This window comes from Falco punctatus (assembly GCF_963210335.1).
Source record: "Falco punctatus genome assembly, chromosome: 1".
Taxonomy (NCBI): Eukaryota; Metazoa; Chordata; class Aves; order Falconiformes; family Falconidae; genus Falco; species Falco punctatus.
In genome coordinates, this window is record NC_137580.1 from 23,026,369 (window position 1) to 23,053,690 (window position 27,322).

At 43.5% G+C, this 27,322-nt stretch overlaps 2 protein-coding genes across 4 annotated transcripts in view; one reads left to right on the plus strand and one right to left on the minus strand.

Annotated features, from left to right (window-relative positions):
• The window catches only part of ALPK1 (alpha kinase 1), a gene marked incomplete at its 3' end in the record, with an annotated part of 47,871 nt that extends 27,808 nt beyond the window's left edge, over positions 1–20,063 (minus strand). The window contains exons 1-2 of one of the 3 annotated variants that reach the window (XM_080373670.1): positions 18,829–20,063; positions 1,478–1,710 (exon numbers count right to left, since the gene is read on the minus strand). In XM_080373670.1, coding sequence (XP_080229796.1) covers positions 1,478–1,598 — 121 coding nt within the window. In that variant the 5' untranslated portion in view covers positions 1,599–1,710; positions 18,829–20,063. Of the gene's footprint in view, positions 1–1,477; positions 9,936–14,103 lie in introns of those variants that run through there. The other 2 variants (XM_080373669.1, XM_080373671.1) reach the window with 2 other exon arrangements.
• Positions 20,064–20,237: 174 nt separating this feature from the next.
• On the plus strand, positions 20,238–25,213 carry TIFA (TRAF interacting protein with forkhead associated domain). The gene is made up of 2 exons (XM_080373720.1): positions 20,238–20,395; positions 23,972–25,213. The coding sequence occupies exon 2, from the start codon at positions 23,992–23,994 to the stop codon at positions 24,550–24,552; it is 561 nt and encodes a 186-aa protein (XP_080229846.1). The 5' UTR covers positions 20,238–20,395; positions 23,972–23,991; the 3' UTR covers positions 24,553–25,213.
• Positions 25,214–27,322: the final 2,109 nt, after the last annotated feature.

The following is a 27,322-nucleotide window of genomic DNA, read 5'->3' on the forward strand; positions in this document are numbered from 1 at the left end:
ATTTACCTTATCTGGAACTAAACTGATTATTTCTCATACTCTGTGGTATTTAATAGGAGAAAAGGAGGGAGGAGGATGAGGGGAAAAAAGCACTACCTGATTAGGAGTTCAAGAGCCTATTCTAAGGAGCCATAATAAAACTTAAAAGAATTTGTGATGAGGAAACAAAGTACCCTTTGTTGAAAACAAAAAAAGAGAAAAATCTTCCAGTATCCATAACAGAAACCTATACACCACCCTCCACCACAAACAGACTTAGGTGCTTCAGAAAAAGGCAGCTGACCTCCCAGCAAGAACAAGGATGGTTGGAAAAACATATTCTCAACGGCTCTGTGCTCCGAGACAAACAAAGGATTTTAAAGATCAAATTAACATTATGGCCGAGTCATTCATGCAAAGCAAAACTAAACATTATTAACACTAAACTGGAAAACGGACAGTACTGCAAATGTGTCACGCAAAGGAAAACCTGTACATAAACAGATTTTTTCGTAGTTTTTTGCTAATGCCTTTGTTCTTCCCTCTAGAAATTTCACCTTCATCCTTTACTATATTATTCTGTACTTGCTGAAGTTATTTTTCTGTGTGGCAGAAAGAAGTACATAACTCCCTATCCTGTACAGAAAAGATGTAATTTGAACAAGTTCAGCAATTCAAATGCAGTGTTTATTTCATGAATAGAAAGGCTGTGGCAATGAAGTTATGTAGTCCTCAAAGTCTGAATCTAGAGAAAACTAAACCAATTCTATTTATCCTTTCATGATTGACATGAACTGGATTTCCACTGGAATTAAGGAATAATATTTTTTTTTTACAAACCACTCTCAAAGCACCATGACAATACCAAAATAAATGCTGGTTTCCAGCAGGTAATGCCAGCATTAAAACAAATGAAGAACCTTTCTATTACAGCTCTCACTAACTACTGCTTCCTTTCCCGGTTATTTATTCCAGCCATTAGCCGGCATAGATTTTCCTTTCAGGAGGGATATTGCAAGGTTTTTTTTTTCCTTTGGACACCACTTATAGAGGTCACACACATTTTACAAGATAAAGATTCAGGCAATGAGCTCTTTAATATATTAGGAGAAGCTGACAAACAGAAAAGGCCCTCCCCCAGTTCCTATGAAAGGAAAGGAAATATGTGCCCTTATTCAGAAGTTGCATCCTTTTTTTCCTTTCTTTTTTTTTTTAATAACTGAAATTTATGTGCATCAGCAAACTTTTGGGCATTGTTCTTCCCAAACTAAACTGTTCCTTACAGCCTCATGTTTACTGAAGCCTAAAATTAGAACTGACAGCAATTCACTGCAACAAAGTGGACTTCTTTCCCTGCCTGCCTGTAGCCCACATCCCATTCATGGCCTCGAAATCCAGGCATCGCTTAAACACTCATCTGCCGAGAGAAGAAAAATAGGGCAGGGCTGAGGACCGGTGGCTGCTGCCGTGGTCCTGCTGCCTCTCCTGGGGACCTCACCTTGGCACCTCCGGTATTCTCGCTCGACTTCCTCGCCCGCGTCAGCCTTCGCCGACAGGAGCGCGTCCAGAGCTCCCTTGCACTCCTGCAGCAGCATGGCCACGGCATTTTGGTTATTCATGAAGGCTGATCCCACTCGGCTGTGAATTGGGTGTCCCCGGGTGCACAGTGATCAATTACTTAAGAGAAGACACGGATTCTAAATGAAAAGGATCCCTTCAAGGCTGAGGTACCTGGCGAACAAAGGAGGGGGAAAATGATTAACTAAAGTATCATCAATTATCTGAAAGGCTCAAGCAGGGAGAAATAATAGGGGAAATACATGAAAATACATGACAGCCTCGGAGGACTTTATTAGAGGAGTGTGTGAAATTACTGCAGGGTCTCAGTGACAAACTGTGTGAGGCGAGCATCTCTGAGGTACCAGGGAGAAAGGATGGGCTCTTCAATGGAGCTGGGAAACCCCAAGCAGTAAAGTGACTAACCAGGCTGGGCAGAAGCCCCCTGCACCTTGGAGGCTCAGGCTGTCGCACACTGTTAGCCAGGACTGAATGGCAGAGCCGTGCACGCTCTGAACTCGTGGAGGATGCTGCATGCATTTACCAGACCACAGGGTCTTTTACCCCGGGGCAAGGGAGCACATTACTTTCACCTCCTCTCACACTACTAGCCCCACTCGTGCCACAATAATACGGCATCCTACCACGGTTGGGTTGAGATAGTGGAGCAAAAATGGTCTTTGAAGGAACCCACCAGAATGAAAAGTCTTTTTACTGATGCTGCAGCATGCAGCAGGAGCTCACCTCACAAAGCCACAGGCCGAGCACTGGAGCTGATGACAGCTTCACCAGCTCTGTGACAGACAGAAAGGTCTGGGGCTTTCGACCATCTTACCAAACATACACAAGTGTGGGGGTTTTTTTTGTCACAGCCAGGTCTCCCACAATCAGATCAGCTCTCAGGAGCCTTTCCAAACCTGATAACCTCTCCTTCCCACCTCGCGCATCAACATCGTCCCTCCGCCTCCCCAGGCTGCCCACCTCATGCCCCCACCCTCGGGAAGCCCTGCTGACACCAGCATTGCCTGGGTGCTGCTGAGCACCCTTTGGGGCAGGGTCACCCACGAACACCCGCAGCTCAGGACTGAGGAGGTCAGCAGGCAGTAGCCAGGCACAGGCTCTGCATACACTGTAGAGCAACTTGCACATGATGTGTGAGGTACTAACACCAAACCCTTTCTAGTTACTGCAGTAATTCTGGGGAAAGTCCCTAGTAGCAGAAGTCTGCCGTCGTCTGCTTGGACTGCTTCTATCCAAGGCTAGCTCTCTACATTCATCCAGGTGTCTGGCCTGCCATACTTTTTCCACTGCAAGTCCTTCAGGTGCTTAGGACGTTGCCAAAGGCAATGCAGGAAAAAAACCTACAGTTTCCATCCCAGGTATCCGTCTCAGCATCTGCCAAAACAGTCAAGCAGCTTTCAAAAATGAGGCACAAAATAAACAATGGAGGTTTTTTCCACCAGTTTGGTGATGGTCTCACTTAGAAAACTACCCCCACAGTTTGAAGCAACGTAGTCAGAAACACAGCTTCTGTGAAAACATTTCTAAAATTGGGGAAACAGTAAGGCTATGAAATAGGAAGGGAAGTACAAAGGAACACATATACAGACAGTTTTCTGTTAGAAATGGCTTACGTTTCAGCAGCTAAACCTCCAAACAGTTTTTTTCCTTTCTGTTGCAGCTCTGGGATCATTGGATCCCAGAGCTGGTGGCAGACAGCCTGTGTTCTCAATGGCACCAAGTAAGAGCAAGCTGCCAGATTGAAAAGCAGAGGGCAAAAGAGATGCACTCATGCGAAAGCAGAGAGGATCAGAGAGCCTGCCATGGAAGGGCAGGTGGAGCAGGGCAAAAGATGGGATTCATCAGTGAAGAGCCTGGAGGCAGGAGCTAGTCAGTAGGGCCGTGACTGACTCTGCAGACAAATATCAGAGAAAGAAGAAACTTAAAAAGCAGCCATAACGGGGAGACTGAGGGCAGGAGCACAGGCACATAAAGAGCAACTGGAGAGCAGGGTGGACAAGCAAAAGATCAGCTAGACTAACACTGTTAAACGCTCAACATTTCCTAGCATCTGAGGCTTAGGATTTGTCACTGCAGTGGTGTTTTGCTGGTGTCAATTCTTTCTGTGCAATCCACACCATGGAGCACCTCGGCAGGGCTTCCTTCTACTCCAGACACACTCCGAAGCGCAGCACAAAAAGGTCGTGGCACAGTATTCAATTAGATGCAAAAGCAGATTGTAGCCTTCATGTTCTGGAGGGTACAAACCATCCTCTGTTAAGAACTGGAATCACAGAATAGAATCATAAAATATCTTGAGCTGGAAGGGACCCCCTACGGATCATCAAGTCCAACTCCCTATGTAGGGAGTCTCTAGAGTACAGCACCAGACTGAGATACAGAGGAGCTAGCTTCAGTTCTTAGGTCTGCTGTTGATGTCCTGACAACGCTAAGTCATGTATGCCGTGCCTCATTTCTCCTTGTCAGACATATGAGAGAGCAACAGAGATGCCATCTGAGATTGGGCCTTTTGTCTGGGCCTCCCAATGGGCAGCTAGAAACCTGAGGTGCTGTGAAGTCAACTTTGTCAGGGCCTGTGAGATGTCCACCATATGAATAAATAAGAAGCCCATACAGTGACAAAGTGCTCTGAGGAACAGCACAGGTTTCATTGCTGTGGTTACAACTCTCAGCCTACCAACTGTTAAAACATTAACTCACCAGGAAGAACAATCAAATAAAATATACAATACAGGTCAGGGTTCTTCTAAGGAGAGCAGGTTAAAGTCTGCACTCAGGTTCAGTTCCCATCCCCCCAACACTGAGGTAGCATTTCTGCTGTTTTTCCTCCCCTTCATATCTCTGCCCAAGTTGGTATTTCTACCTTCCTTTTCTCCAATCACTTTTGTATTACAAATGCCTTCCTCTGAGAGGATTTAGAGCTGCTTCCAGAAAACAGGTGTACATGCAGGTCTCAACACAGTCCAAGAACATAACTCCTAAGCATGGCAAAGTTAAAAGAAAACCACAAATGCGGAATTTATAGCTGAAGACCTCTCCTAGCATTCTTCCCCCCACCCTGGTACAGGACATTGAGAAACAAAGCAGAAGGAAAACCCAGAAAGGGTTCTCCATCTATGTAAGCTCCAAGTCTATGTAAGCTCCAAGTAAGAGCGAGCAGGACCACACCACAGAGGGCATCGCTCCACAGGGTTTGAGCCACGTGAATGTAGCTGGGTGGTTGTAATGGGGTGCTGGGATCACCCCCCACATGGCAAAGGGATGGACCAGGCACAGGGCCCGTTTAGGGGCTTCCATCAGGAGTAAAAAGAGATGGGGCCAGAGACAGGGTTGGAGACACAGCTACAGCATAGTCCAGGTCCTCCCAGGAGATACAGCTGAACTATCTGTCAATGACAAATATAATTCCACAAGAAGGCCACCATACTGATAGGATTTAATTGCAGTACAAGGTCCTAGTCCACATCCTAGTTCACAGAAGTCCCCTCTCCCTAAGACCTTGGATCAGCAAGGACAGACATCTGAACCTGGTGACAACACCCAGAAAGCAGACTCTCAGGAAAAGCAGAGTCCTCTCCTCCTACCCTGCCAGGTCTAGAAAAGCTGATCCCATTGCTGGTTATCCACTGGGGAAAAGAAAAGCAGCCCCCACTGTTATAACCACAGTAACACACCTATGGTAGTGTTGCTTGCTCTGTTAACTGCACTGACATCTGCTAATTGATTTATCTGATTACCCAGCCCTGTGGGAATGAGTGTGCGGCCATCCCATGAGTACCTCCCAGGTTGGGATGGAGCATCCCTGCCATCTGGCCCTGACTCATTCCTTTGTGTAATTGATTTCTTAAAAATCTCGTTTTCTAGGGAGTCCTCTCCGGTAACCACTGAGCACATACACATGTATCTCAGATTCACTGCAAACATTAGTCCGACTGAGTGGAGGAGACTGCTTCACGAGCACGCAGATCCATGTCGGAAGAAGCCTGCGTTCGACTGCCACCTCACAGCCCTGGTAAAGATGTGCTCACAAATACAATTTTCTATGAAGATGCTCTAAAGCAAACAAGTGCTGAGATACTTGCCTTTACAAAAAATAACATGGCATTGAAAGCACCCAAGGGAGCTTACAGACATGTTCCAACTTATCTATGTTGCAGTCCAGACCCCAAAAATAGTCTTTTGAACCCAGCTCATGGAAAGGCTGGAAGGCTGCAGTGCTACAGACTGGAAGATCACATTGGGTCTTTACTGTAAGCAGGAGGGCCCCGTGGCTTTGTGAGCCACACAGACTGCCAGTTTCACAAAGAACTGACGGGGCTTAGTGGGGTAGCTTAAATTAGTGTAGAAGTACAGCACTTGGCTTCCTAGGATTGTAAAGATTTAACTCACCGGGAAACTGCCAGATCTGTAACAGTGATATATGAATGTCAGCAAGCAAGAATTTTTTCTTCAAGTACATTTTTCCAAAGAACTGAATAAACAGCAAGGACACCTAAAGTAATAAAAATAATGATTTACAACAGCAGCAGCAACAAAGTGCTGGAACCATACAGAAAAGTGCAATAAACTGTACATTAGCACTCAGAAGGAAGGTAGCCTTTTGAGACCCATCACTAGGGACAATGACTCGCATCATAAAATCAGCTTAAAACGCACCAAAGAGCTTTAAACTATAGCAGCATCCTTTACACAGATGCCACTTTCTAAGTTGTGTTTTGTGACAGCTGTAGCACTGAATGACAGCTGGGATGTGAAAATAACCAAGCACACAGCTTACGGACCTGGGGCAAATGCAGGACCTGAGACTAAAGCCAAACAGCAGAACTAGCAAAAACTTCTAGAGGCCTTTAGAACCCTCTTAATGCTTGCTAATTAGCTTGCTTAAAGTACCGTAAAATCCTAACAAATGGTACTTTAAGGAGACTACAGTTTTGAAGTGATAAAAATTGCGGCTTGATATGCTGCAAAACAATCTAGGCAAAAATGCTTTCTAAGGGCACACAAACAAACGCTGTAGCTACCACTTTCAAAACATAATAAAACCAATTTTGCATCAGATTGAAGACAAGCATTTTTTAGTGACAGGAAAGCTCCTTTACACCAGCTTTGGACACAGAGTAGTTCTTTTATGGTTGATGTAATCATCAGACACTTTAAAACAGAAATGATGAAAAACTATCTGTACCATTTCTGGTTGGAGCCTGGATTAAAATAACTTCTTGCATCAAATATGATGAAAAAAAATGTACAGAGGTCTCAGGGGATGAGAAAATAATTTTTGTGGTTGCTTTCTAGTCAGGGTTGGGGTTCAGAACAAGTGGGAGGGAGGGAGGGAGGAATTGGGTGGGCTACAGTGAAATGATCTCTTTAATAAGAAATGGGCCATACTGTGACATTTCAGAGCCCTTGGGCTAGCAGACCAAAAGATCTGTCAAGAGAAAGGAATTGTAAGTTCTACTGTGGATAGAAGGAAGCCTGGGAGTCAATCTAGCTAGTTTAAGATTGCAATTAGCTTTGGAGGCTTTTAGAAAAAGAAGATGCAATGGCTGCATTCAAACTTCAAATATGGCAAGCATAACAAGCATTGGTTTCTCAGAGAACATAATTTGTGAAATTTTCCACAGCATTATGGTCCTGAAACACAAATTAGAGATCACCAGACCTTTTCTCTCTGAAAATATATTATCCTAATTTTCATCTTATTCAAGCTACCCTCCAGTTCCAGGGAGACTAATGAAGAGGAAGCAAAGACCTGATGAGTTCCATGTGGAGACTACATTTATGGATTAATCCCAACAGGGAGCAAATAAACCTTATTCCCAGAGCTCTCAGTTGGGACTCGACACAATCAATCAAGGAATGGATAGTTATTTATGACTGAGGCTGTTTTGACTTTCAAATAAACATTTTAATTATTTTAAGTGCTACGCTGGAACTTAGAATCTGAGCCCTGTTTTCATTTCGATGCCTTGCTCTCCTCCCTCCTAATCCCAAACCACTCCGGTCATTATGAACCCAAGCAAATGATACTGACTTTCATGCCTGTAACATTTGAACGTGTTTGCCACAGTAAAATCCACCAGCCTGACAAACTAGGGAAAAGGAAGGAGGAAAAGGGAGGAGGATCCCTCTGAGCAGAGCTGGTATAAATGAAAGGAAACTCTCAAACTACACTGGGCCTCAAAAAGCAGAGGTGCCCAACGCTGAAACCCCCTTGTAATCTTGTTGGCACATCCTGATCAATCTTTGTGTGCTACTTTTCAGCACCTGCTCTTACAAGCAACTTTAATAACCAAAGTACTTAAAAGCATTTCTTTCTTAACAGCTATTTTTCAATTCAAGTATCTGCACCACTTGCAGTTCTAGATTTTCCCTCCAGCCTAATTCAACAGGCTTTCCCTTACACTTTAGCCACGCCAACACCATGTGGTGAGTCAGCATTTTTTGTGTATGCTGAGGTAGGAACCCTTGCCTCCGACTCTGTGAAATCCAGTTTTCTTGTTCTAATAAAGAACTCTCATGCTGCACTGTGGCCTATCTACACATAGCTTCACTAAGGTCAACGAAGCCACACTGATTTTTAGGGAGGGTCTTTAAGATGGTGGAGTCTTCTGACAAACAAGGAGGACAGGGGTGAAACACAGAGGTAGTGCTGGATCTATTCTAGCTGCAACCACCTCCTGAAGCTGATTGAGTTATGGTGTCATCTTCACTCCCTGTTATGGTATTTTGTGTCCCCTTGCCTTCTGCAGGGAGACTGAAAAATTTGAAAAAGACTGTCCCTAGAAGAGTGAACGAACATTGAAGCTGGCATTTGTTTCTTCAGTAGGTAACAGGGAACATGCACATCGCACAGCATCTTCAGCTGCTCTCCCTCCTGTGGATTTGCACATAAAGCTTCTGGAGTCCTTCCCATTAGATGTGTCAAAAATAACAGGTTAAACTTTATTTTCAGACTTGGCAGCTTGGGGGGGGGGGGGGGGGGGGAACCACCAGAAAAAGAAAACATGCTTACAACAATTTAGCAAATGTTTCCGTGATTGAGTAACTATCATCTTCTACTGAAAGCAAATTCAGTTTCCTATTTCAATGCACACATGCTTATGTTTTCCTACAGCATTTACCCTTCTTTTCAGTACGCAGAGGCTTTGCCACATGAAAGAGAAAAGATGTTTTAAAAGAAAAAAATTGATTTGCTAGGGGCTTTATTTATTTATTTATTTATTTCGTTTACTTCCCTGGCTTAAAGATTAGATGTTTTCTTTTGGTAAAGCTGGATATACCAACTGGCATTGGCTGTATTAAAATAAGGAAGAACCTCAATCAAAAAGCTTCTCCTAAGGCAAGCTTTCTTGTTAATATGCACCAACATGAAAGGCTTTCTTTTCATCCTATACAACTACAGTGTGTGTAAATTGCAGGGGGCTCATTGGCATAAATCTTGGCTGTGACCTCTGAGGTAAACTGGATTTACATTACTTTCTGACAAGAATTAAATGAAGGCCTTGTGGATATATGAACAGCCTTCTAGACTGCAACAGATGGGCATGAATGTGCTCCCTAGGCAAACTATCAGTGACATCTGTGTCCTCCAAATTCTGGTGGTCTCAGCCAATTAGCAGGCAAAAGGGGAAAAAAAAAAGCCAGCCTCTGCACAGCTACCCCAGCCAGAGCTGAAGCAGAAGTGCTTGTGTTTAGAAATGGGATCAAGAACAGCCTCCAGCAGCAAGAAGGTGGTTAGCCGGCTGGGTATAATATGGAGGTAACATTACAGAAAAAGCTGAAGTAATTAGGTAGAACAGATATTAATATTAATTCAGAACAAATCCTAGCATCAGCTAAGCCTGCATAAGGCTAGTGTAATGGGCTTACGCAACAGATTTACACTGCTGTAGCAAAGAACAGAGTTTTGTCAGTCCTAAAAAGCAGAGGAGGGGGTCAAAATGAAGCCCAGTGCCTGACACAGCTAAGGCAGACATTGCAAAAGCCCAGCTCTTGATCCATATTCAAACCCCCACCACATCCTGCTCTCCCTGCAACACTGCAAACAAGTGCCAAAGAGAAACTGGCCGTGCAGACCTGCACTTAGCAATCATAGAATATCTTAAGCTGCAAGGGACCCATAAGGATCATCAAGTCCAACTCTGAGCATGCCTCCTCGGGTAGATGGGGTCAGGTAAGCAAAATACTCAACAGCCACTGCACCTGCCTGCTCCAAAGCTGAGCTAAGTGCTTTCTGGAAGAGCATTTAAGTCGGAAACAGACCAGGAAAAGCGCTTTTCTGGTTTTGTTTGTTAGAATGAGGTTTGCGATTTCTTAGTACAGCACAGACACAAAACAGAGCTTCAGTAAAGTTACCCCTATACTCCTATTAAAAAAAAAAAAAAAAAAAAAAAAAAAAAAAAAAAAAAAAAAAGGAGCTCCAGAGTTTGACTTCAAAACTACCCTTAATCAGAGAAAGTCGTTTGTCAGCATTTTTGTAGGGAGCAGTCAGGGTGTAGGGTCCCAGCGGGGCAGGAGGTGAGGGGAGACATAACCCACAGAAAGCCATATAAGCCCATGACAACTGCCACATGGAGCTGGCAGAAGAGGGTACTGGGGAATCAAAACCCATCTCCAGTTTGCTAAATGCTCACTGCCCTAGATCCGTGTTTTTAGGCCATTCATTTTTACCAGAGGAGTGACCCAGACAAATACAAAACATGAAATAAGCCACTCCTTAGGAAACGTATTCTCTGTCCCCCAGTTCTTAACCGAGCCCTACACCCAGCTGTATACCCCTCCCATGGGAAGAGCAGGCAGGACCTCTGGCTAAAACCAGTCTGCGACAGAGCCAGCACTGGGTGCCAAACAAAAGCACCTGTTGTTTTGCCCTGGTCATGACTTTTCAGAGAGGCCATTTGGGTGCCTTCCCCTCGCCATTGCTATCTCATGTACTACTAGGGGATGCAAAAAAGGGAATAATTGAGGGGCAGATCAATAAATTAGAAAGTTCTTAAAAAAAAAAAAAAGACATAATGAATTTGGTACAGCACATATTTTTAGATCAAAGATGCCTTTGAAGTGACAAACCCTTAATCCATAAACTACTGAAGCACTTCCTTTCTCTCCCAAACTACTTGTTGTCAAATAAAATGGAAGTTAAGGAAATTATCTTTATCTGAAAATGGCCAAAAGAAGCCATCACCTAATGACAGCCTTGTCAAAATGACAATTGGGGAAATTGTTAGGAAGGGGAGGCTTGACGACTTGAGGAATAAGCTTGCTGTTTGCTCTAATCTGGTCAGGCAGGCCCCACACAATTCCAGTCAGCTTGCTGTGTGAAACAGCTAAGTCTTTGTCATTGTGAGCAGGGGCTGGAAAGACTTCTCTTTCATGAATATGTAACACCACCCTCCATGTCTACAGAAAAATACCCTTCCAAACGGCAAAATAAAAAAAAAAAAAAACCACAACAAAACCATCCTATCCTCCACCATAAAAAATAAATCCCAGAACAACAAAATTCTAAGACACAGAGCTGTGGGGAGAGAAAAAACTACTAAGTAATGAAAGCACATGTTTTGAAAACAGAGCCAGAAGGATCTTCTTCCCAAAGGTTTTCTTTGGACTTTTATCCCCCAGCAGACTGGGATGAGGCACTTCAAGTCATCACTTGTAAGTACACAAAAGCAAAATGGCCCATCAGGGTATATAATGTCTATCAATGTATTTTATATCTAGCATTTGTCTGAATGTGCTGCGTGGGCATCAAACCCCAGGCCACAAATACACACCGCTGGGCTGGTAAGACAGAGCCTCACACGAATGCCTGCTTACTTGTGTGAGAAGGAAAGCACCCATAGCAGTTCTAAATGCTTCCACGGGCAAAGGTTTCAAGTTCAGGCACTGAGTCAGCTTTGTATCAGTGTAACAAATTCCCTGTGAAGCTTACAAAGACATGACATTAAAAATAAAGATGATTCTAGGTTTAATAAACTACCTACAGTGCATTAATACAGTAAGAACATGTCCCTTTACATGCAACAACAAAACAGACTTTCAGAAGCAGCCAGTGATTTCCCAGTGCTCCCACTAAAACAATTTTCTGAGAGACGTTCATGACCTTCTGCAAATAAAATCTTTGACATCATCTCAAGTCAGACAGTTTGAATCACAGGTTCCCTTGAAGTATGGGAGCTTTTCTTACATATATACAATATTAAACTTCAAGCATTCAAAAGTCTGGTGTAAAACTGAAACAGGAGAGCCAGATCAAGCCTACTGGACTGCCAACTGAGGGTGATGTACAGACAGAAAGTGCCTTAAAAAGATGAAATGGCTCAGAAACACGTTGGAAATACTGTGTCTCTGCAGGACTGGTGCTGAAACTATTGTAAGCCCAAACATGGTGTTTAAAGCAACACAAGGACAGACAGGGAGGGAACACAGGATCAAACCAAGTTGCAGAAAACCCAAATGAAGATATTTTAAGATGTGGTGGATTTTGTCTGTGTTGGAGAGCTATGACATCATTAAAGCATTCAACAGCGTGTGAAATCTACCTTCAAATGTTTGTTGTTATCTTTTTAACTTTGCTTGTGAAACTGCAAACTAGATCTTAATTTACCCTAGAGAGCTTCTGATGATATTACAAACTTCAGTTTTTCCTCAAGTAACAAACAGAATATGAATGTTTGACTTCCAGCAGAGATATCAAGACACAATGCTCAATTTTGAGGTTTACAATATTACGCAATGTTTGCTGTAGACATTTCCATTTCATTAGCATATTCTACTTTACATGAAATCCAGCAATGAATGCTGTCCCTGATCTAAGGCTAATCCTCTTTAAAGAGCTACAGGCTATATTACATGTGGCCACAGCCACGGTTATGCCATGGCTGAATCACTTTGAAGCCTATTGAACAGTGTTCCCTTGTGAGACTATACACAGAGCCATAAACCAATGCTCCCTGTGCTGTGAAATCCTGTTTTCATCGCCAAGCGTTTCTGTAAGGGACAGACCCTCCCTAGACCCAAGCAAGGGGCTGCACAAGAGGGAAGAGATGCAGTTGCCTTCACCACCTCTCAATGCCAATTTCCAACCAGAGCCTATATGCCTACAGTAATAAACCCAACTTGTTTCTAAACATCATCAGACAGCAACTGCTCCGTGAGAGGGTTGCCAGAACAATAAAAGGTAAAGATGAACAAAGCACCTGCTTCCCTGGCCAAATCCTCTCTCTCACAGTCCAGCAAGGCTTCTGAAATACAGCAGGTTACAATGGCTCAAATCTGAAAGGGCAGAAGTCAACATAACCCAAAGTGAGATGGAAAATGCCAAAGTGAGCATATTTATTGAAACGTGGTTCCCTCCTGTCTTCTCTTCCCACCTCTATTCCACCTTAGAGCCCTTTCTGTGGAAAGGCTCACATTTATTTCAGCGAGGCTCACATTTATTTCAGGTCTACTTTTTGGTCACTTAGTTTTAGGATGCCAGCTAGAAAGTAAGGGCAATACCAAACTGATTTACTAGCAGCTACAATTAAAGCCTACATCCAAGGAAAACAGATAAGTGTTGTATTGTACCAGTAAGCTCCACAACATAAGGGCATCACAGGTAGAGTATTTCAGGACACAATCATATATATCTTTAAAGAAAAAAAGAAAAAAAGGGTCATGTACCTCCAAGGCAGGCTGCATCTCTCACAGCTGGGTGCCCTTAAACACTACGAACTGAGATAATGGAATAGAGTTTTTATTGTCACACAACACAGAATGTGGAATCTTTAACACCTTAACATCTATATAAATTCAAAGGGAAAAAAACCCAGCCTACAAAATGCTATATTTGTTGGTCCTACTACGTATCAGAAAAAGATGGTTTCTTTTAGTGCTTATCTTTAATTCTTCAAAATAACTTTCTTTGTTCAATCACTGTTTTTGAAGGGAGCTGGAAAGGCTGGTTCTGTTCAGTCTGCATTGTACCCATCAAACCAGACAGAGTGAGCAGAATCAGTCTCTACAGTAAAATCTTGGTCCCTGAGAAGGCAATGTTTAAACTCCTTGCTGTCAAAATAGTATCTCATCCAAAGTGTGGATAATCCAACAGATTTAGAATTGCTACTGTGTACCTAGGAGACACGACCACATTGTCCCTCATGTGGCGAATGTAAAGAAGTACAGAAATGGTGTTCTATTCCAAAGTGCGCTGAAGTCATGAATCTTCTGCTTTCAGCCAAAACATTTCACTGGAGTCTATATCAATTGTCACAGTTTTTACACTCAGTGGATTTGCTTCAGAGCAAGAGGAAACAGATTATTTTTTTTTAATACAGTAAATAAGGTTCTAACAATGATAAAATCTATCAATTCCCAATATAGTATTTAAAATACTTGCCACTAGCCAAACTACGTATTGTGATGCCTTTGATTACTGCTGGTATCTGGCCACTTCGAGAAAATGCAGCTACCTCAGTTTAGTTCTTTAGAAGAGGAAATAGCAAAGAACAGAGAACACCAAACTGAAACGCAAGGGTTATGGCCTAGGGAGAACACACTTACTTCTACTGTAATCTGTAGGAAACCTGGACGGTTGTTCTAGTTCTTGCAAAGAATGCTGTTGGTCTCTTAATGGTCACAGCTGACCACTGAGATTAAAAAAGTTGATAAACCTTCACTCATTGGCTGTAATACACCAGTTCAAGCCTCTTCTTGTTCAGATCTTCTATGCGAGAGTTGATGTGAAAGGTGGAGCTTCTACTTCCTGGCATACCCTCTGTCACACAGAACTCAAGTCAAGGCTGTGCGCTGTTGCTGGGCTACCCACAGCAACACGGACTTCTCTCAAGCTTTGATAAGGTTCAGTCTCACATAGCTACTGAACAAGGTCTAAAACCGAGATATCATGAAGATGTCATAGGTCATACGTAGCAAGTTCAAGGGTATCTGTAGGGGAAAAAAATCACACATGAATTGTGGACTTCTTGGAAGCTATTAGAGAAGAAGAAGCCTTATCTGTGTGCCAAGAGTTTTGCCTTTCTAGTTTGAAGAGAAGTTCCACAAAATAACAAATGTAGGGAGATGCCTATGCCAGCTAGAAATGTAGTCACATACAACTAGGGGAGTAAAACTTCACTTGGTAAATCACCTCCACATACAAAGACATGAGATGACCACCAAATAACTGAAAGCTGGACTCAGTTATTGGTAAACAAAGAGAACTCCAGCAGGGGCTCACCAACAAAAACCCCAGACACAGGGGAATCCTGTGACCACAGCTACAATGAGCAGCTGTGCATAGACTACTCATCCCCAATATGCCTCTAAGTTGCACAAATTATTTTTTCATTTTCAGCTCTACTGAAATTCATTAAGTCACTCGTCTCTGAGAAACGTGATGCTTCAGCACACTTAAGACTCCAGGCTTCGTTCCAACTTCAAAAAAAAAAGGATAACAAGGAAGAGCTGACAATTTTTCTCTTGTATCAGGGCTTAAAGATGATTTATTTTTAATTCTGAGCAAGAAGCAAGCACCTGCTCTATGGCACTGAACCTCCCTTACTCTTCTTTTTCTACTTCTTGTTCCATAAAAGCTGGAATTACAGGAGCTTCTCTCCCACCAAGCTGCACAAACCTTCCTCCAAAGACAGCTGTCAATAAGAAGGAGCTCCTAGTTGTAAGTAACATCGCCACCTCTTTCCGCAGTGTCCCTACTGTGCTTTCTTCTTCTAGCCCTAGACCTCTACCAGCTATTTACAGAGAGGGCAGCCAACTTTTCAACAGAATAAGGAGGGATATGCTGAGGACCCACTACTGGGTCTTGCTGCGTGATGTCAACAGACAGATCAGTCTGTTCCACCTCCCAGTCTCTTCCCAGTGTTTATTTCCTTGCTGCCCCATGACTGCCTGGTTTCACTTGTCCTGTAAGTCACTTCACAGGTGTCTAGTCCTGAGCAACAAAAGCAGAGTGGGGAGAAAGCGGAAATAAGGGCAGTGGTATGGATGAAAGGGAGAGAATCCAGACAGAGGGAGAAAGGCCCCAGAGAAAAAACAAACAGAGGGTGGAGGAAGCAACAGAGGGGGTAGAAAAAACAATCAGGAGGATGGTGAGAGGGAAGAACAACAGACAGCAAGGGGGAAAGGAAGATGGAAGAGAAACTGCAACAGCAGACAGGCAAGAAAGACGCAAAGGGGAGGGGCCAGAGTGGTTCAGGAGGACCAAGGGCAGACAGTGATGTAGAAAAAGAAAGAAAATGAGAACTTGGAGACTGGCATAAACGAAGTCCATCTTGTAAGAAACAGTTATCTTCAGTAGTCAAGGGGAGCTTCTATTTCCTATCTCATCTGAATAAACTGATGCGGAACAGTTCTTTTTCCTGAGTAAACAAAGAAGTAAATAAACATTGAGGGAACTGTGCTCTCTTTTCTTCCCTTGGAAGACCTCCTCTCTGCTTCAGGGAGTAGAACTGTTCTTTGCACTGGGATCTAAAAATTCAGTGAATACAGCTCCTTTCCATGCATCTCTCTTCCCTCTCACACTGAGATCCAGCTGAATATCTTGCTTTATTTTTGGAACACATGTGTCTTTGAGAAGGGCCTATTTCTTTTCGGTCTAAATGTGAGGCATTGGTTCCTGTATGGCAATAATAACACATTGCAGAACCTAGCTATAGGTCCTTTTGTACTCTGTTATACCTTTCCCAAATGAACTCTTAGAAGTTACCACTGCCATTATTACCAGCAACTTACAAGTACCACAACAGCTCTCGCAATATCAAAATGAAGTTTCTGGCTTCAAAACAAAACAAACCCCACAAAACACCAAAAATCATAAAACATGATGGCTGCCCATGTCTGGTCACACATTGCCACCTACTGGCTCCCACCCCTACACCCTCAGCAGTGCTGAGGTGGATCAAGGAACAGGCTGTGAAGCAGAGGGGAAGAGCAGCAGGAGGGCACAGGTTGGTATTTGAACCCAACATGCATATTACAGGTGTAAGCAGTAAATTTATTATAACTTAGCATTACCTACACACAAGCAAACACATCCACCAGCCTGGATTTTATGGCTCTAAAGCAGCAATTAGTTCTCACCAGCCTCCTTCTCTGTGTCTCTCTACATCCCTGAACAAGTGAAGGACAATTTCAGGTCACCCCTGTGCCACACCAGGACAGCAAGCCCTGGGACAGGGGAGGTACCACGGCAGTGTGCCCCCTGTCACCCATCATGCCCAGGCCCATAAGACAGGCACCTGCCGCAGCAAGACAAGAGCGAGGGAAATTCAGCAAACGGAGCCCACATACCCTGGGAGTTGTGCCCATGGAACTGCACAAACCAGGGGAATACGGAGAGGCTGGGGGTGGGGGGTAACTTGCTCACCTACTGTGCTCTTACAGGCTTCCTGCTAACCTCATCTAAGAGGCTGCACTTCATATCTGTCACAGACGAGACATCGAAACACAAGTGCATTGCTTATGTCCCCTTGTGGCAAGAGGCCAACCCTGCAGAAAAACGGCAGCTCCACATGAACCAACCCCTAGTGCATTGAAATCCACTTCAAGTATTTCTAATGCGAAGTTTGACATAAGAGGTCTCACTAGGTCACAGTATCTGCTTCACTATTCACATGATGACACCACTCACAAGCTGTACCAGTGAGTGTGAAAGCCAGTAATGAAAAAAAAAAAAAGGGCCGCCAGAAAACCACAGAAATCATACTTTTACATTTACATACTCAACATTTACAAGTGCAGTCACCCTTTACACTTGCATCCATCCTGTCACACAGCTGGGAAACCCAAGCACTGCATCAGCAGTTTTGATAACCACACGTAAAACCTGGCCTTAGGAGGAAAGGACAGAAGCATGGTGAAAACTCAGTACCACTGAAATCAGGCCAGGCTTGCTGTTGATCCAACAGGATAAGGATACTTTCATTATGTTAATTTAAATAGCAGAGAGAAATAGAAAGTTTCAAACTGGTCTAGACTACGGCTAGTCTCTTGTCTTGCCTCAAATGTTTCCAGAACAGCTTTTACACAGTAAGAGAGAGAGAACTATAAAGGACATAATTCCCAAGTGATTCCTGAGTGTCCAAGAACAGTTATCACAGCTTCCCAGCTCGTGACCAGCCAGGCAGACCACTAACAGTCATGCCTACTGTACCATGTGCCAGAGCACTCAAAAAAGACCCAGGGATGTTCTGGTAAGGTTTCTCACTGCGTGTTAAAGCATAGGGAGGAAGCTTGGGAAGGAAGGTTTCACATCAAGTCATTTAGAAAGAATTAGCTGGAACACAGATATCCAAAAACAGTCCTTCCACTCACTAAGCCAGCATACACTTTCTATTACTCTTCTGACCTTCCCAGAAAGAGAAACAAACATATTTGCCCTCACTGATGCAGAGATTTTCAAAGCCAATAGTGACCAAAAGCAATGTAAGACTTCTTAGTATTTCTCATTTTCCAGATTTGCTTATTTAGGCTCCAGAGTTATCCGAATCCTTACGAATCTGTTGTTAGAAAAACAATACACTACCACAGCCAAGCCAAAACCACCTTAGTCTTTCAGCCTACACGTTACAAATACTTAATTAGCCCAAGCAGCTAGCATCAATAATGTGCCACCGATAATTACACAGGGCATATGTAAGCAGGAAACATCCATTTAAAGTAATGAGCATGACTTCTCCTAGGCCTTCCTCCTCTCTAGGGATTAGCAAGGCAACAAATACAGGTATCTGAAAACCAACCAGCTGGAAGCAGCTTGAAAGGACAACATGGTTCTTCTCCACCTTTGTTTTCATATCCCATGCTGTCTTTGCAATCCAGGGGAACGTCATGTGCCACCAGCTCTGCAGTCCACCATGGGAAGGCTCAAATTTCCATCACCTCAATTATCCGTTGGATAACTTCAGGGATGTGAGAATAGATTCACACTCCAGAAAGGAAAGCATTTCTGGGGAAAACCGCAACCCCAGGTGAGGAAGGGATTGTGCAAACAACACAAAACAGGACAGCAGCAAGAGCTACTAGGTTAACACTGACATCAGCTCCTCTGGCCCAGGTCCCAGCAGCTTGTTCACCATGCAGTGCAGCTCAGCCCTACAGAGCTTTACACATTTACTTGCAGTTTTGCTTTTGACCAAAGATATTTTGATAAAAAAAAGAAGTTACTGTAGTACAGGAATGAACTCTAGTAAACCACATAACCATTTCAGCAGGAAGATCATCCAAAAAAAACACAAGCAAAGAGTGCATGAATTCCTGTCATACCGGACAAACCTGGAGTTGTTTTCCTCAAGCTGGCAGGATTTCAACCAGTTAGAAACTTACGGAAAAGAGGAGAAGAAAATCCAGTTCTTGTGCTCCCCTCTACGAAATCATGCAGAGCTGTATTTAAATCATAAAACAATAAGGAATATGCAGTTAATATGAGGTTACATAATACTAGGAATAAAGGAAGGGTACTTCAATAGGTACAAGTATCGAAATAATCCTATCAGAAAAGCTCTCTTGTGACGTGAGAAGTAGGCTGCTTCCGGAACTGAAGGGCTGACAGGAATTGCAACCATAAAGAGATGCAATAATTAGCAGGGTTGCACAACTCTGGCTTTTCCAGAAGGCAGCAAAGTGCTTTTGTCTGAGCCCATACACCCAGCCCTGCCTGCTGCGGGAAAGGCATTATTCTAAGGAAAAAACTTGGAAGAATCTGTTTTCCTTCTCTGCTTTTCAACGTGACTTCTTGCAAAACACAGTCTAACCTCCTTTTTATTTTTTCTGATGTGAGGGGAAAAGAGCACACGCAGCAGACATATTAGCCTGTGTACAGATACAAATGTATTCTGAAGATCTACAAAGGAACTTATCAACCCACAAGTAATTTACCTGTTTGTTGAATAAATAAAAGGAACCCACAAATGAAAATAAGTTTATATGAACCAACAGAGTATCTCACTGCCCGTGCCAAAGCAATTAAACCTACAGGACTCAGGGAGGCACAGCAGCTCGTTACTCACGAGGCTATACAAACCCAGGTAAGGGAGAACACCGAGCAGGGTTCAGGCCAAGGTGGAACAGGTTTTTTCTGCACCCTGCCTCTTGCCCCGTGCTTGGGAGGAACCTTGGTTAATAAGAAAAATTATGCAGCTGGATGAGAGAGAATTACTCCTTTTTTTCCTGCCAGATGGCAGGGCTGCCTCAGGGTTTCTAGCAAATGGAAAGTTTTCAGCCCAGTTTAGATCACCAGCCAAAGAAAGATTAGTTTTTTCCCCAAAGGCAGCGCAATGAAGCTGAACCACCGCTGCTTAAAGCGAATAACCCAGCGTTTTAAACTACTCGATTTAAGAACATCGTCAGTCACCTGCTACGCTGCTTATATTTCACTCTTCAAAGCGCTAAGCTGCGGGTGCGGGGCTGAAACAGGAATGATTTCAGTGAACTACTGACCCTGCAGTCTGGATCCCTCCCTGACAGGGCTATGATCGCTGGTTTGGGTACGGCACTTACATGCACGACGCTTGAGATGCCCACATAAAATCCCTGACAGAGCTGCACCTACTTTTTTTTTTTTTTTAAATTTCTTCCCGGTTTACTCACTACAATAAAAGGAGAGCTGGGTACACCGTGCAGAAAAACACCTCAAGTTCACCCTTCGGCCGCCCGGCGGCCCCCGCCTCCCCTCAGCGCCAGCCCGGCCTTTCCCACCCGCCGCCGCGCTGAGGTACCGGGCGGTGAGGAGGCGCATACCGGGCGGTGAGGCGGCCGCCCCCGCGGACCCCCGGCAGGCGCCGAGGCCCGCGCCCCGCAGGACGGAAGGCAGCCAGAGGCGCTCCCGCCCGCCTGCTGACAGGTGAGGGGGAGGCCGGGCCGAGGGCCGCCGCCGCGGGTACGGGCACGGGCACAGGGCGTACCGGGATTTCTTCGCTAGGCGGCGGCTGAGGCGGCGAGGGCTTTCGGGAGCTCCCGCCCTCGCCCCTGCTGCGGCCGGCGGCACAGAGCCCCGCCGGCCAGTCCGGGTGTCCACGGGTGGGCAACAGTTAGAACCGCGGCGTCATGTCTGTTGGGAAGGAGCTGTGAGCCCAGCGAGCCCACCGCTGACCATGGCCCCAGGCGCCGCATCTGTGTGTGTGTTAAACCCCCCCGGGTGGTGACGCCGCCCCCTCCCCGGGCAGCCTGTGCCCATGCCGGGCCACCCTTTCCCTGAAGACATTTTTCCCGATATCCAACCTAAACCCGTTCCCTCTTGTCCTGTCGCTTGTTCCCTGGGAGCAGAGACCGACCCCCCCTCACAGCCCCTGTCAGGCAGCTGTGGGGGAGCGGTCAGGCCCCCCAGCCCCTCTCCAGGCTGACCCCCCCCAGCCGCCCCCCATCAGCCTTGTGCCCCAGACCCTAAATACGTCCAGTTAGAATATTCTCACGTGATGCCAGCAAAGATGATGTTTTTAAGCAAAGCAGAGGTTGCACTCCCAGGCCCAGAGCTGTCAGGACGCGCCTGGGACACGCTGCCTCAGGATGCACGCAGGGGTCTGCCAGCCTCCTGCATGATCGCTGGCTGAGGGCGAAAGATATGCTAGTGACCATAGCATGGCAATCTGGGGAGACAAAAAGGACAGTTGTCCTTGTGTAATGTGCCTGAAAATTATTTTACACATGGCTACATTTATTAATTAGAGAAGGGGAAAAACAGCCGCTGGTTGCTTCAGCAGCACGCACTGAACCTGGACTGTATTCTGCACTGCCTCTGCCTCAAAGTTCATGGTCATTTTTAGAATGTAAGTTAAGTTAAAAAACCAGATGTTAATTTCTCAATACACAGGTTGAACACTTGCATTTTGATTTGCAAAAGCAAATTGGCAGAGAGCTCTGAGCAATACACTGTAGGTTGAGTTAAGCTCTTGTTAAACACTCAACTAGAAAGTGTTTCTTCTGGTGTGTCCTTTGTTCTTGTTTCTTGTTCTTAATGCTCTGTGTTATTCTCCTGTCTCTAAAAATGGGGATAATGATGCACACAATGTCGGGAGAAGGGAAAGAGGCAAGATCACAATTTGTTTGCAAATTAACGTCCAGCCAATAGCAGTGCAGTGGGCTACCTTACAATTGCAGAATTCTGGACTTAACTGCAGGAAGTTTCCTTCTCCAGTTGGAGTTCTCTGAAATTTTTCTCCTGTCCAATATAATCTAGTAAACAGAAACTCTTTCAGTATTTATGTGGAATTATGTTCAGTCTAACCTTGATAAACCTTTAATGCAGGACTCGGCTACTAAGTTGGGGCTGCCTGAGGTGGCACACAAACAGATCATGAATAGACAGCAGGGTCTGTGAGAGCTGCTGAAATCCAGGTCCCATGGGCGCTGCTTAAGTAATCAGTGGCCGTTCTTCCCCTTCCCTAATTAATACACATAGCCATTTGTAAAATTCATGAACATGTGAATAAAACCATTTTATCATTGATCTGATACATCTGTATGCGCTGCAGATTTCTCAAAATATATTTCTTTCTATTCCTGTGTTTTGCCCCGTCCTGATACACTTCAGAAAGCAATTTAAGGGAAGATACTAATGGAAGCAGAACATGCTTTTAAGTTGGTACCAAATTCAGCCCAAGTCTTGAGGCAGAAAACTCTCTCTGTAGGCAGATCTGCAAACTAAGTGAAATGACTTGGTTTTCCCCTTAAACTAAAGATGACCCTGTGTAACATCTCACATCCTCTTACTAGTGCAAAAGAGCAACAGGCAGAACTAAGCACAGGAAGAGACATCCACATTCCTGTTCACAGAGCTGCTTCCAGCTCTCCAGAGCTGAGGCATACTAGGAGGAGGTGGGATGGATGCCAATGCCACCGCAGCTTGTCGTACAGATAGCAAAGGAATAGCCTGCCATCAGAGCGTCTCTCTGTACTTCTGTCAAAAGCACAGATGATATTTTCTAGTTTGTTTTAAAGCAAGCTCTTTGATTTCTCAAAGCATCTAAGCTTAGCACTGTTACAGCCTACTCCAGTAAGCAAGCTGAGTTTGCTAAACTACTGCGTCAGAACTGGTGCTGTTATTACGTTGAAAGTATAAGGAAACGATTGTGAGGTTTCACCCAGAAAGTGATGCACCGATATACAACCATTCACTGTGCTTGGAGTTTATGCACAGTGGTATAATTTAGTCTTAAAAAAACACCACAAGTCAGAAAACTGCAGTGATGATTCAACTACCCATAAAAAAAATTAAATTGTAAGCTGCTTTTCAGTGTCATTCACTGAACAGAGCTGGTGAGAAAGTCACGATTGGCATGTGGCATGTTGGAAATTTAACTACAATCTAGGAGAAACATGACAAACATCTGCACTGTATGATCCCCGTTAAATGGCTGCTCCCATGTTTCTCTGTTGAGTAATGGAGAACTCATTCTCTGGTTCCTGTTTTAAGTACCCAGCCTTTTCTTTCTTTAGACTAAGTTTCAGTGCAGGAAAATACTGGCCTTGCTTGTATAGAGGACGAGATCAGAGTGTTTCCTAAGGTGTCTCATAGGTTTTATGTGGATGCATTGCAGTCACTCAGACTGTGGAATAGAATTTAAGTTCATAAGCAAGCATCTCTGTACTGCATGTGAGAAGCTTAAACCACCAAAACCCAAAATGCAACAAAAGTTATTTTTAGTGCCTAGTTAAGTACTTCTGCAGCAGATAGCTGGGATGTTCCAATAGGCAGTGGGGAAATACTTAGAGCTGGTGACAAATCCTTCTGTAAGGCATCACTGATATTCCAGCTTTTGTATTCCTTTTATGTACTGTCACATCAGTCATTTCTAAAAAACTGTATTTTGTTTCATACAAGAGGTAAATTCTGACTAAAGAGCCAAAAGAGTGCTTGATACACAATTGAACCATTACTGCCTACAGTCATTTATCTGATAGCTTCTAGTCAAAGGACTACAATGTAAAACAGAACATGCAGGTCTAGATAATACTAGTTAATGCTCCATTTTAAGTCCATAAAGTAAATCTTACTGTCACTGTAAAGTAACATATTTCTTCCAAAGATAAGTCTTAACTGAAAGATTCTCACGAAGAGCTAGCTGGCAGCAATTTACAGTCAAGGGTGTTTTCGAGAGTTCTGAAGTGCTAACACAGCCATTGCAACAGATGTGGGATTGACTGACAGGAAGAGTTCAGCACAGAGCAATGTGTCACTTAGCTGTGGTCACCAAAGGAGTCTCTGGTGAAGTGGTGGAAAATTATGGTTGTCTTGGACTAAGTAGCTTTGACTCCCGCTTCTTCATTCCAGTGATTTCATTACATTTACTGTCAACCATTTTGCTATAAATTACATATGGTCACCATACAATAGTATATGAGGTAACTGAATGCTACACTGATCCAGGTTTTTTGGTACTACAGTGATTTCATGCTAGTATTTGACTTTTTTTCCTTGTAGTTCCAAGGACGCCTTTCATCATGAGCTCTTTTGAAGAAGCTGAAACTGAAGAAACAGTAACGTGTCTCCACATGACCTTTTACCATCCTTGCCAAGACAACAAGATGATGTTTCGTTGCTTGAATTTCCGTAAGCGAGAACAGGTCAGGGCAGATGAAATGGCCAAGTTTGGCCGTGATTCTAACATCTGCCGTTATAATTTAATAGATACTCGCGTTTCTCGGATTCAGTTTTCACTGCAGTTTTACAGAAAACTGAACAGCTCAGAACTTTGTTTTGAGATAAAGAACATGAGCAAGAAAACAAAACTGTTTGTGGACCAAACAGAACTGGGTTACTTGAACAAAATGGACCTGCCGTGCAAGTGCATCATATGTTTTGGGGACTACCAGATTTTAGCAGAGATTCAAGAAGGGGAGTCCATGGATTATTTTGAGACTCACTTACACATGGCTGAAGTGCCAATCTTACAAGATAGATGTGTGCCATCCCTGCAACCTGTACAGGAGAATGGCATTTCTTCTTCGTTTCCTTCCCAAGACAAAAGCCCCATAGAGATTGATGAAAATGAGTCATGCTAGTGGGGAGGAGGAGGCCGGATCCGATTTTGATAATTTGAAACCTGCACAACTTCCAAAATTGAAGGCTGTCATCTCAGTCCACTGTTCTTGATGGTTCTCACTGCTGCACATCGGTCTTCTTGCTGTTGTTTTCAGAATAGGCACACCAGAACATACTTTATTCAACAGTAACAGATTCCTGCCACCATCTTCACCAGGACACATGTGCTCTCTGATTGCCACAAACATGTAGGAGACAGAGGGTCACTCAAATCCATTGCAGCAGATTCAAGAACTCTGAGCACATGCCTTGAAGGTATATTCAACAGGCATTAACATGGAGCACACAGAACAGTGTTTGAGCCCCTGCCCTGACTAGCTAAGTAAGGATGTAAAGTCTCACCGCATTTGTTATACTTTGTGCTTTGCTTTTGATGTGAAATTGCAAAATGTTTTCAAGCCTAGGTTATAACTTTCCAGATTTTGTAGCTTAGAAACACTTAGTCAGCATAGTCCTTTAAAGTTAATATTTTTAACTTTGCAGTGAGATTTTTCTTCTATTTTTAAAACAATTTTTTTTCAATTAACTCCTTTTGCTTGTGAATGTAAATAAATATGGAGTATCAGTGATCACTGTATGTAAAAATCCAGACAAATTTTTAATAAAAGCATTTGGTTACCTAGTAAAGATTTGCTGTCTTCTACAACTGCAGTCTAAAAGCACTTAATGGTGAATAAAATTATTTCCAGGACAATCCAGATAAGCCCAGAATACTGCCAGTGAAAATTTCTTTCTAAAAGCAGTATTGCTCCAAGATAAGAGTTGGCTAAAATACTTTCAGCGACTTTTCTACCTCTACCCCCCATCCCAAGTTCTCTTATAATTTTGTTTGCATTCAAGTATTTCTCAGATTGTTTCAATTAAGTTTTTCTTTGCTAGGGGCTCTGTTTTTCATTGATACTTCACAAAAACCCAAGTATTTTAGTTTGCTTGAAAGACACACTGGAAAGAATCAGAACAGAGCATACCTAAGAGTTACCCATCTTACCATCCTTAAACATTAAGGATGCATTTCAGCATTAATCATTACAAGAAAACCAGAATTGTAACTGAGGGGAGAACAGCTGAATTACACAACGTAACCTGAGATTAAGGCAAACAATCACAAGCAAGGGAAAATTACAGAGAGGCCAAGAAAAATCAGACACAGGCTTATATAGAATTTTATTCGTTTATTCATCTCATCCTTGCCAAAAATACTTTGTTCCCTTGTTTTCTACTCTTTGAACTAGGTGCTGGTACTTTTACAGTCTTTGGCCTAGACATGCAGTTCAGTCACCATCTTGGCACAAGTGCCTCTAGCACACACCCAGCACCTCAGCTTAACAAAACCAACCTGAACAGGTATCGCTGCGTCACTGGACACAGTGCTACTGGTTGCAGCTTTCCAATAGTTGTTGGCTGCTCAGCTTTTATAAGCTCTTGACCCAAGTCTTCCTACTCTTTAATTAGACAGCGTGGCCATGCCTGCAAATACAAGCTGTCTTGAGTAAGAGAGCAAGATGCCAATATAACCTGAAACAAGCTCTTACATACAAAAGCTTTTACATGCAATCAGTCTCTCATATAAAATGCATGGGATTTCTTACATTCGCCAATTTGGCTTGTGTGTGAGGGAGGAGGGAGCATTAGTTTTGCATTCCCAGTAAACAGTTCTCTTCCTGCCGATTACATACAAGTTCTTGTTTTGTACTGCTTCGGGCTTAAAAACCAGGTTACTATTACTACCACTAAGAAATATGTTGTTACCCAATTTCTATTCACTGGCTCCATCACGCAGGGCATTAACCTATGGCACTGATCCTATTAATTGCTTACACTTCCTGGGATATTTTCTAAAGAAAAAGTGACAACCCCAGTCTCAGATTTTCAAGTGCAATATATAAACAGAAGCACCTACAAACAGCACTTACCAGAGAAAAGTCTTCAGTCTGGTCTGCAGAGCCGAGTGCTGTGTCTCAGCAGATTTTTTATTCATTCTGTACAGCGGGGCCCTACAGATATCCACAGATCCAGAGCACAGCATTCCTTGGGCACATCTCCAGGAACCAGGAGATAATCTTGGGAATGTAAAAAACCCCAGCAATTTAATCATTTCCAAACACTAATCATTTCTCCAACTGTATTTACCTGGGGTAAGAATCAACCCCAAAACACATTAAAAAATTAATCCCCTCCTAGGAGGATCCTATTGCTGTGTTGACTTGACTAACAGAAATTAGCTCGACTGAAGATATTCTTTCAGTACAGGCATACTAGAGCATACTTTGTTCACCAGAAACAGATTCTGCTTCCACCTCCACCCACCCTGAGGCTACCGTTAGTATATACTGCTAACTTAATTGTGAGAAATACTACACACACAAAGGCAGTTAACATTTTTTGTAAGCTTTTGCTTGGCTTAGCTGTCCTAGTACTCTCAACAGTGAAATACTAGAAGACAATGCTGAAACACCAATTTTATACTTAACCAAGTAACTGACCAGATTGCCCAAATAGTCACATCAAATGATCTCTATTCGACAGTGGCTCAACTTTAGCATAGAAACACGTATAACTGGTAGGTTAACAACTTGGTACAATGCTTCCCTGGAATATAAAAATAATAGTTTCTTGTTACAGACACTGTATTTCCTACATACAGGCACAATCAGCTAGGCACTAGCTCAGACTGAGAGCAGTTTCCATCTTCACATTACGCAAGGAAGATTATCTTACCTTTAAGTAAGA

Bases quoted from the DNA above. Each gene is read 5' to 3' on its own strand.
- TIFA (XM_080373720.1), top strand. From the start codon at position 23,992: ATGAGCTCTTTTGAAGAAGCTGAAACTGAAGAAACAGTAACGTGTCTC.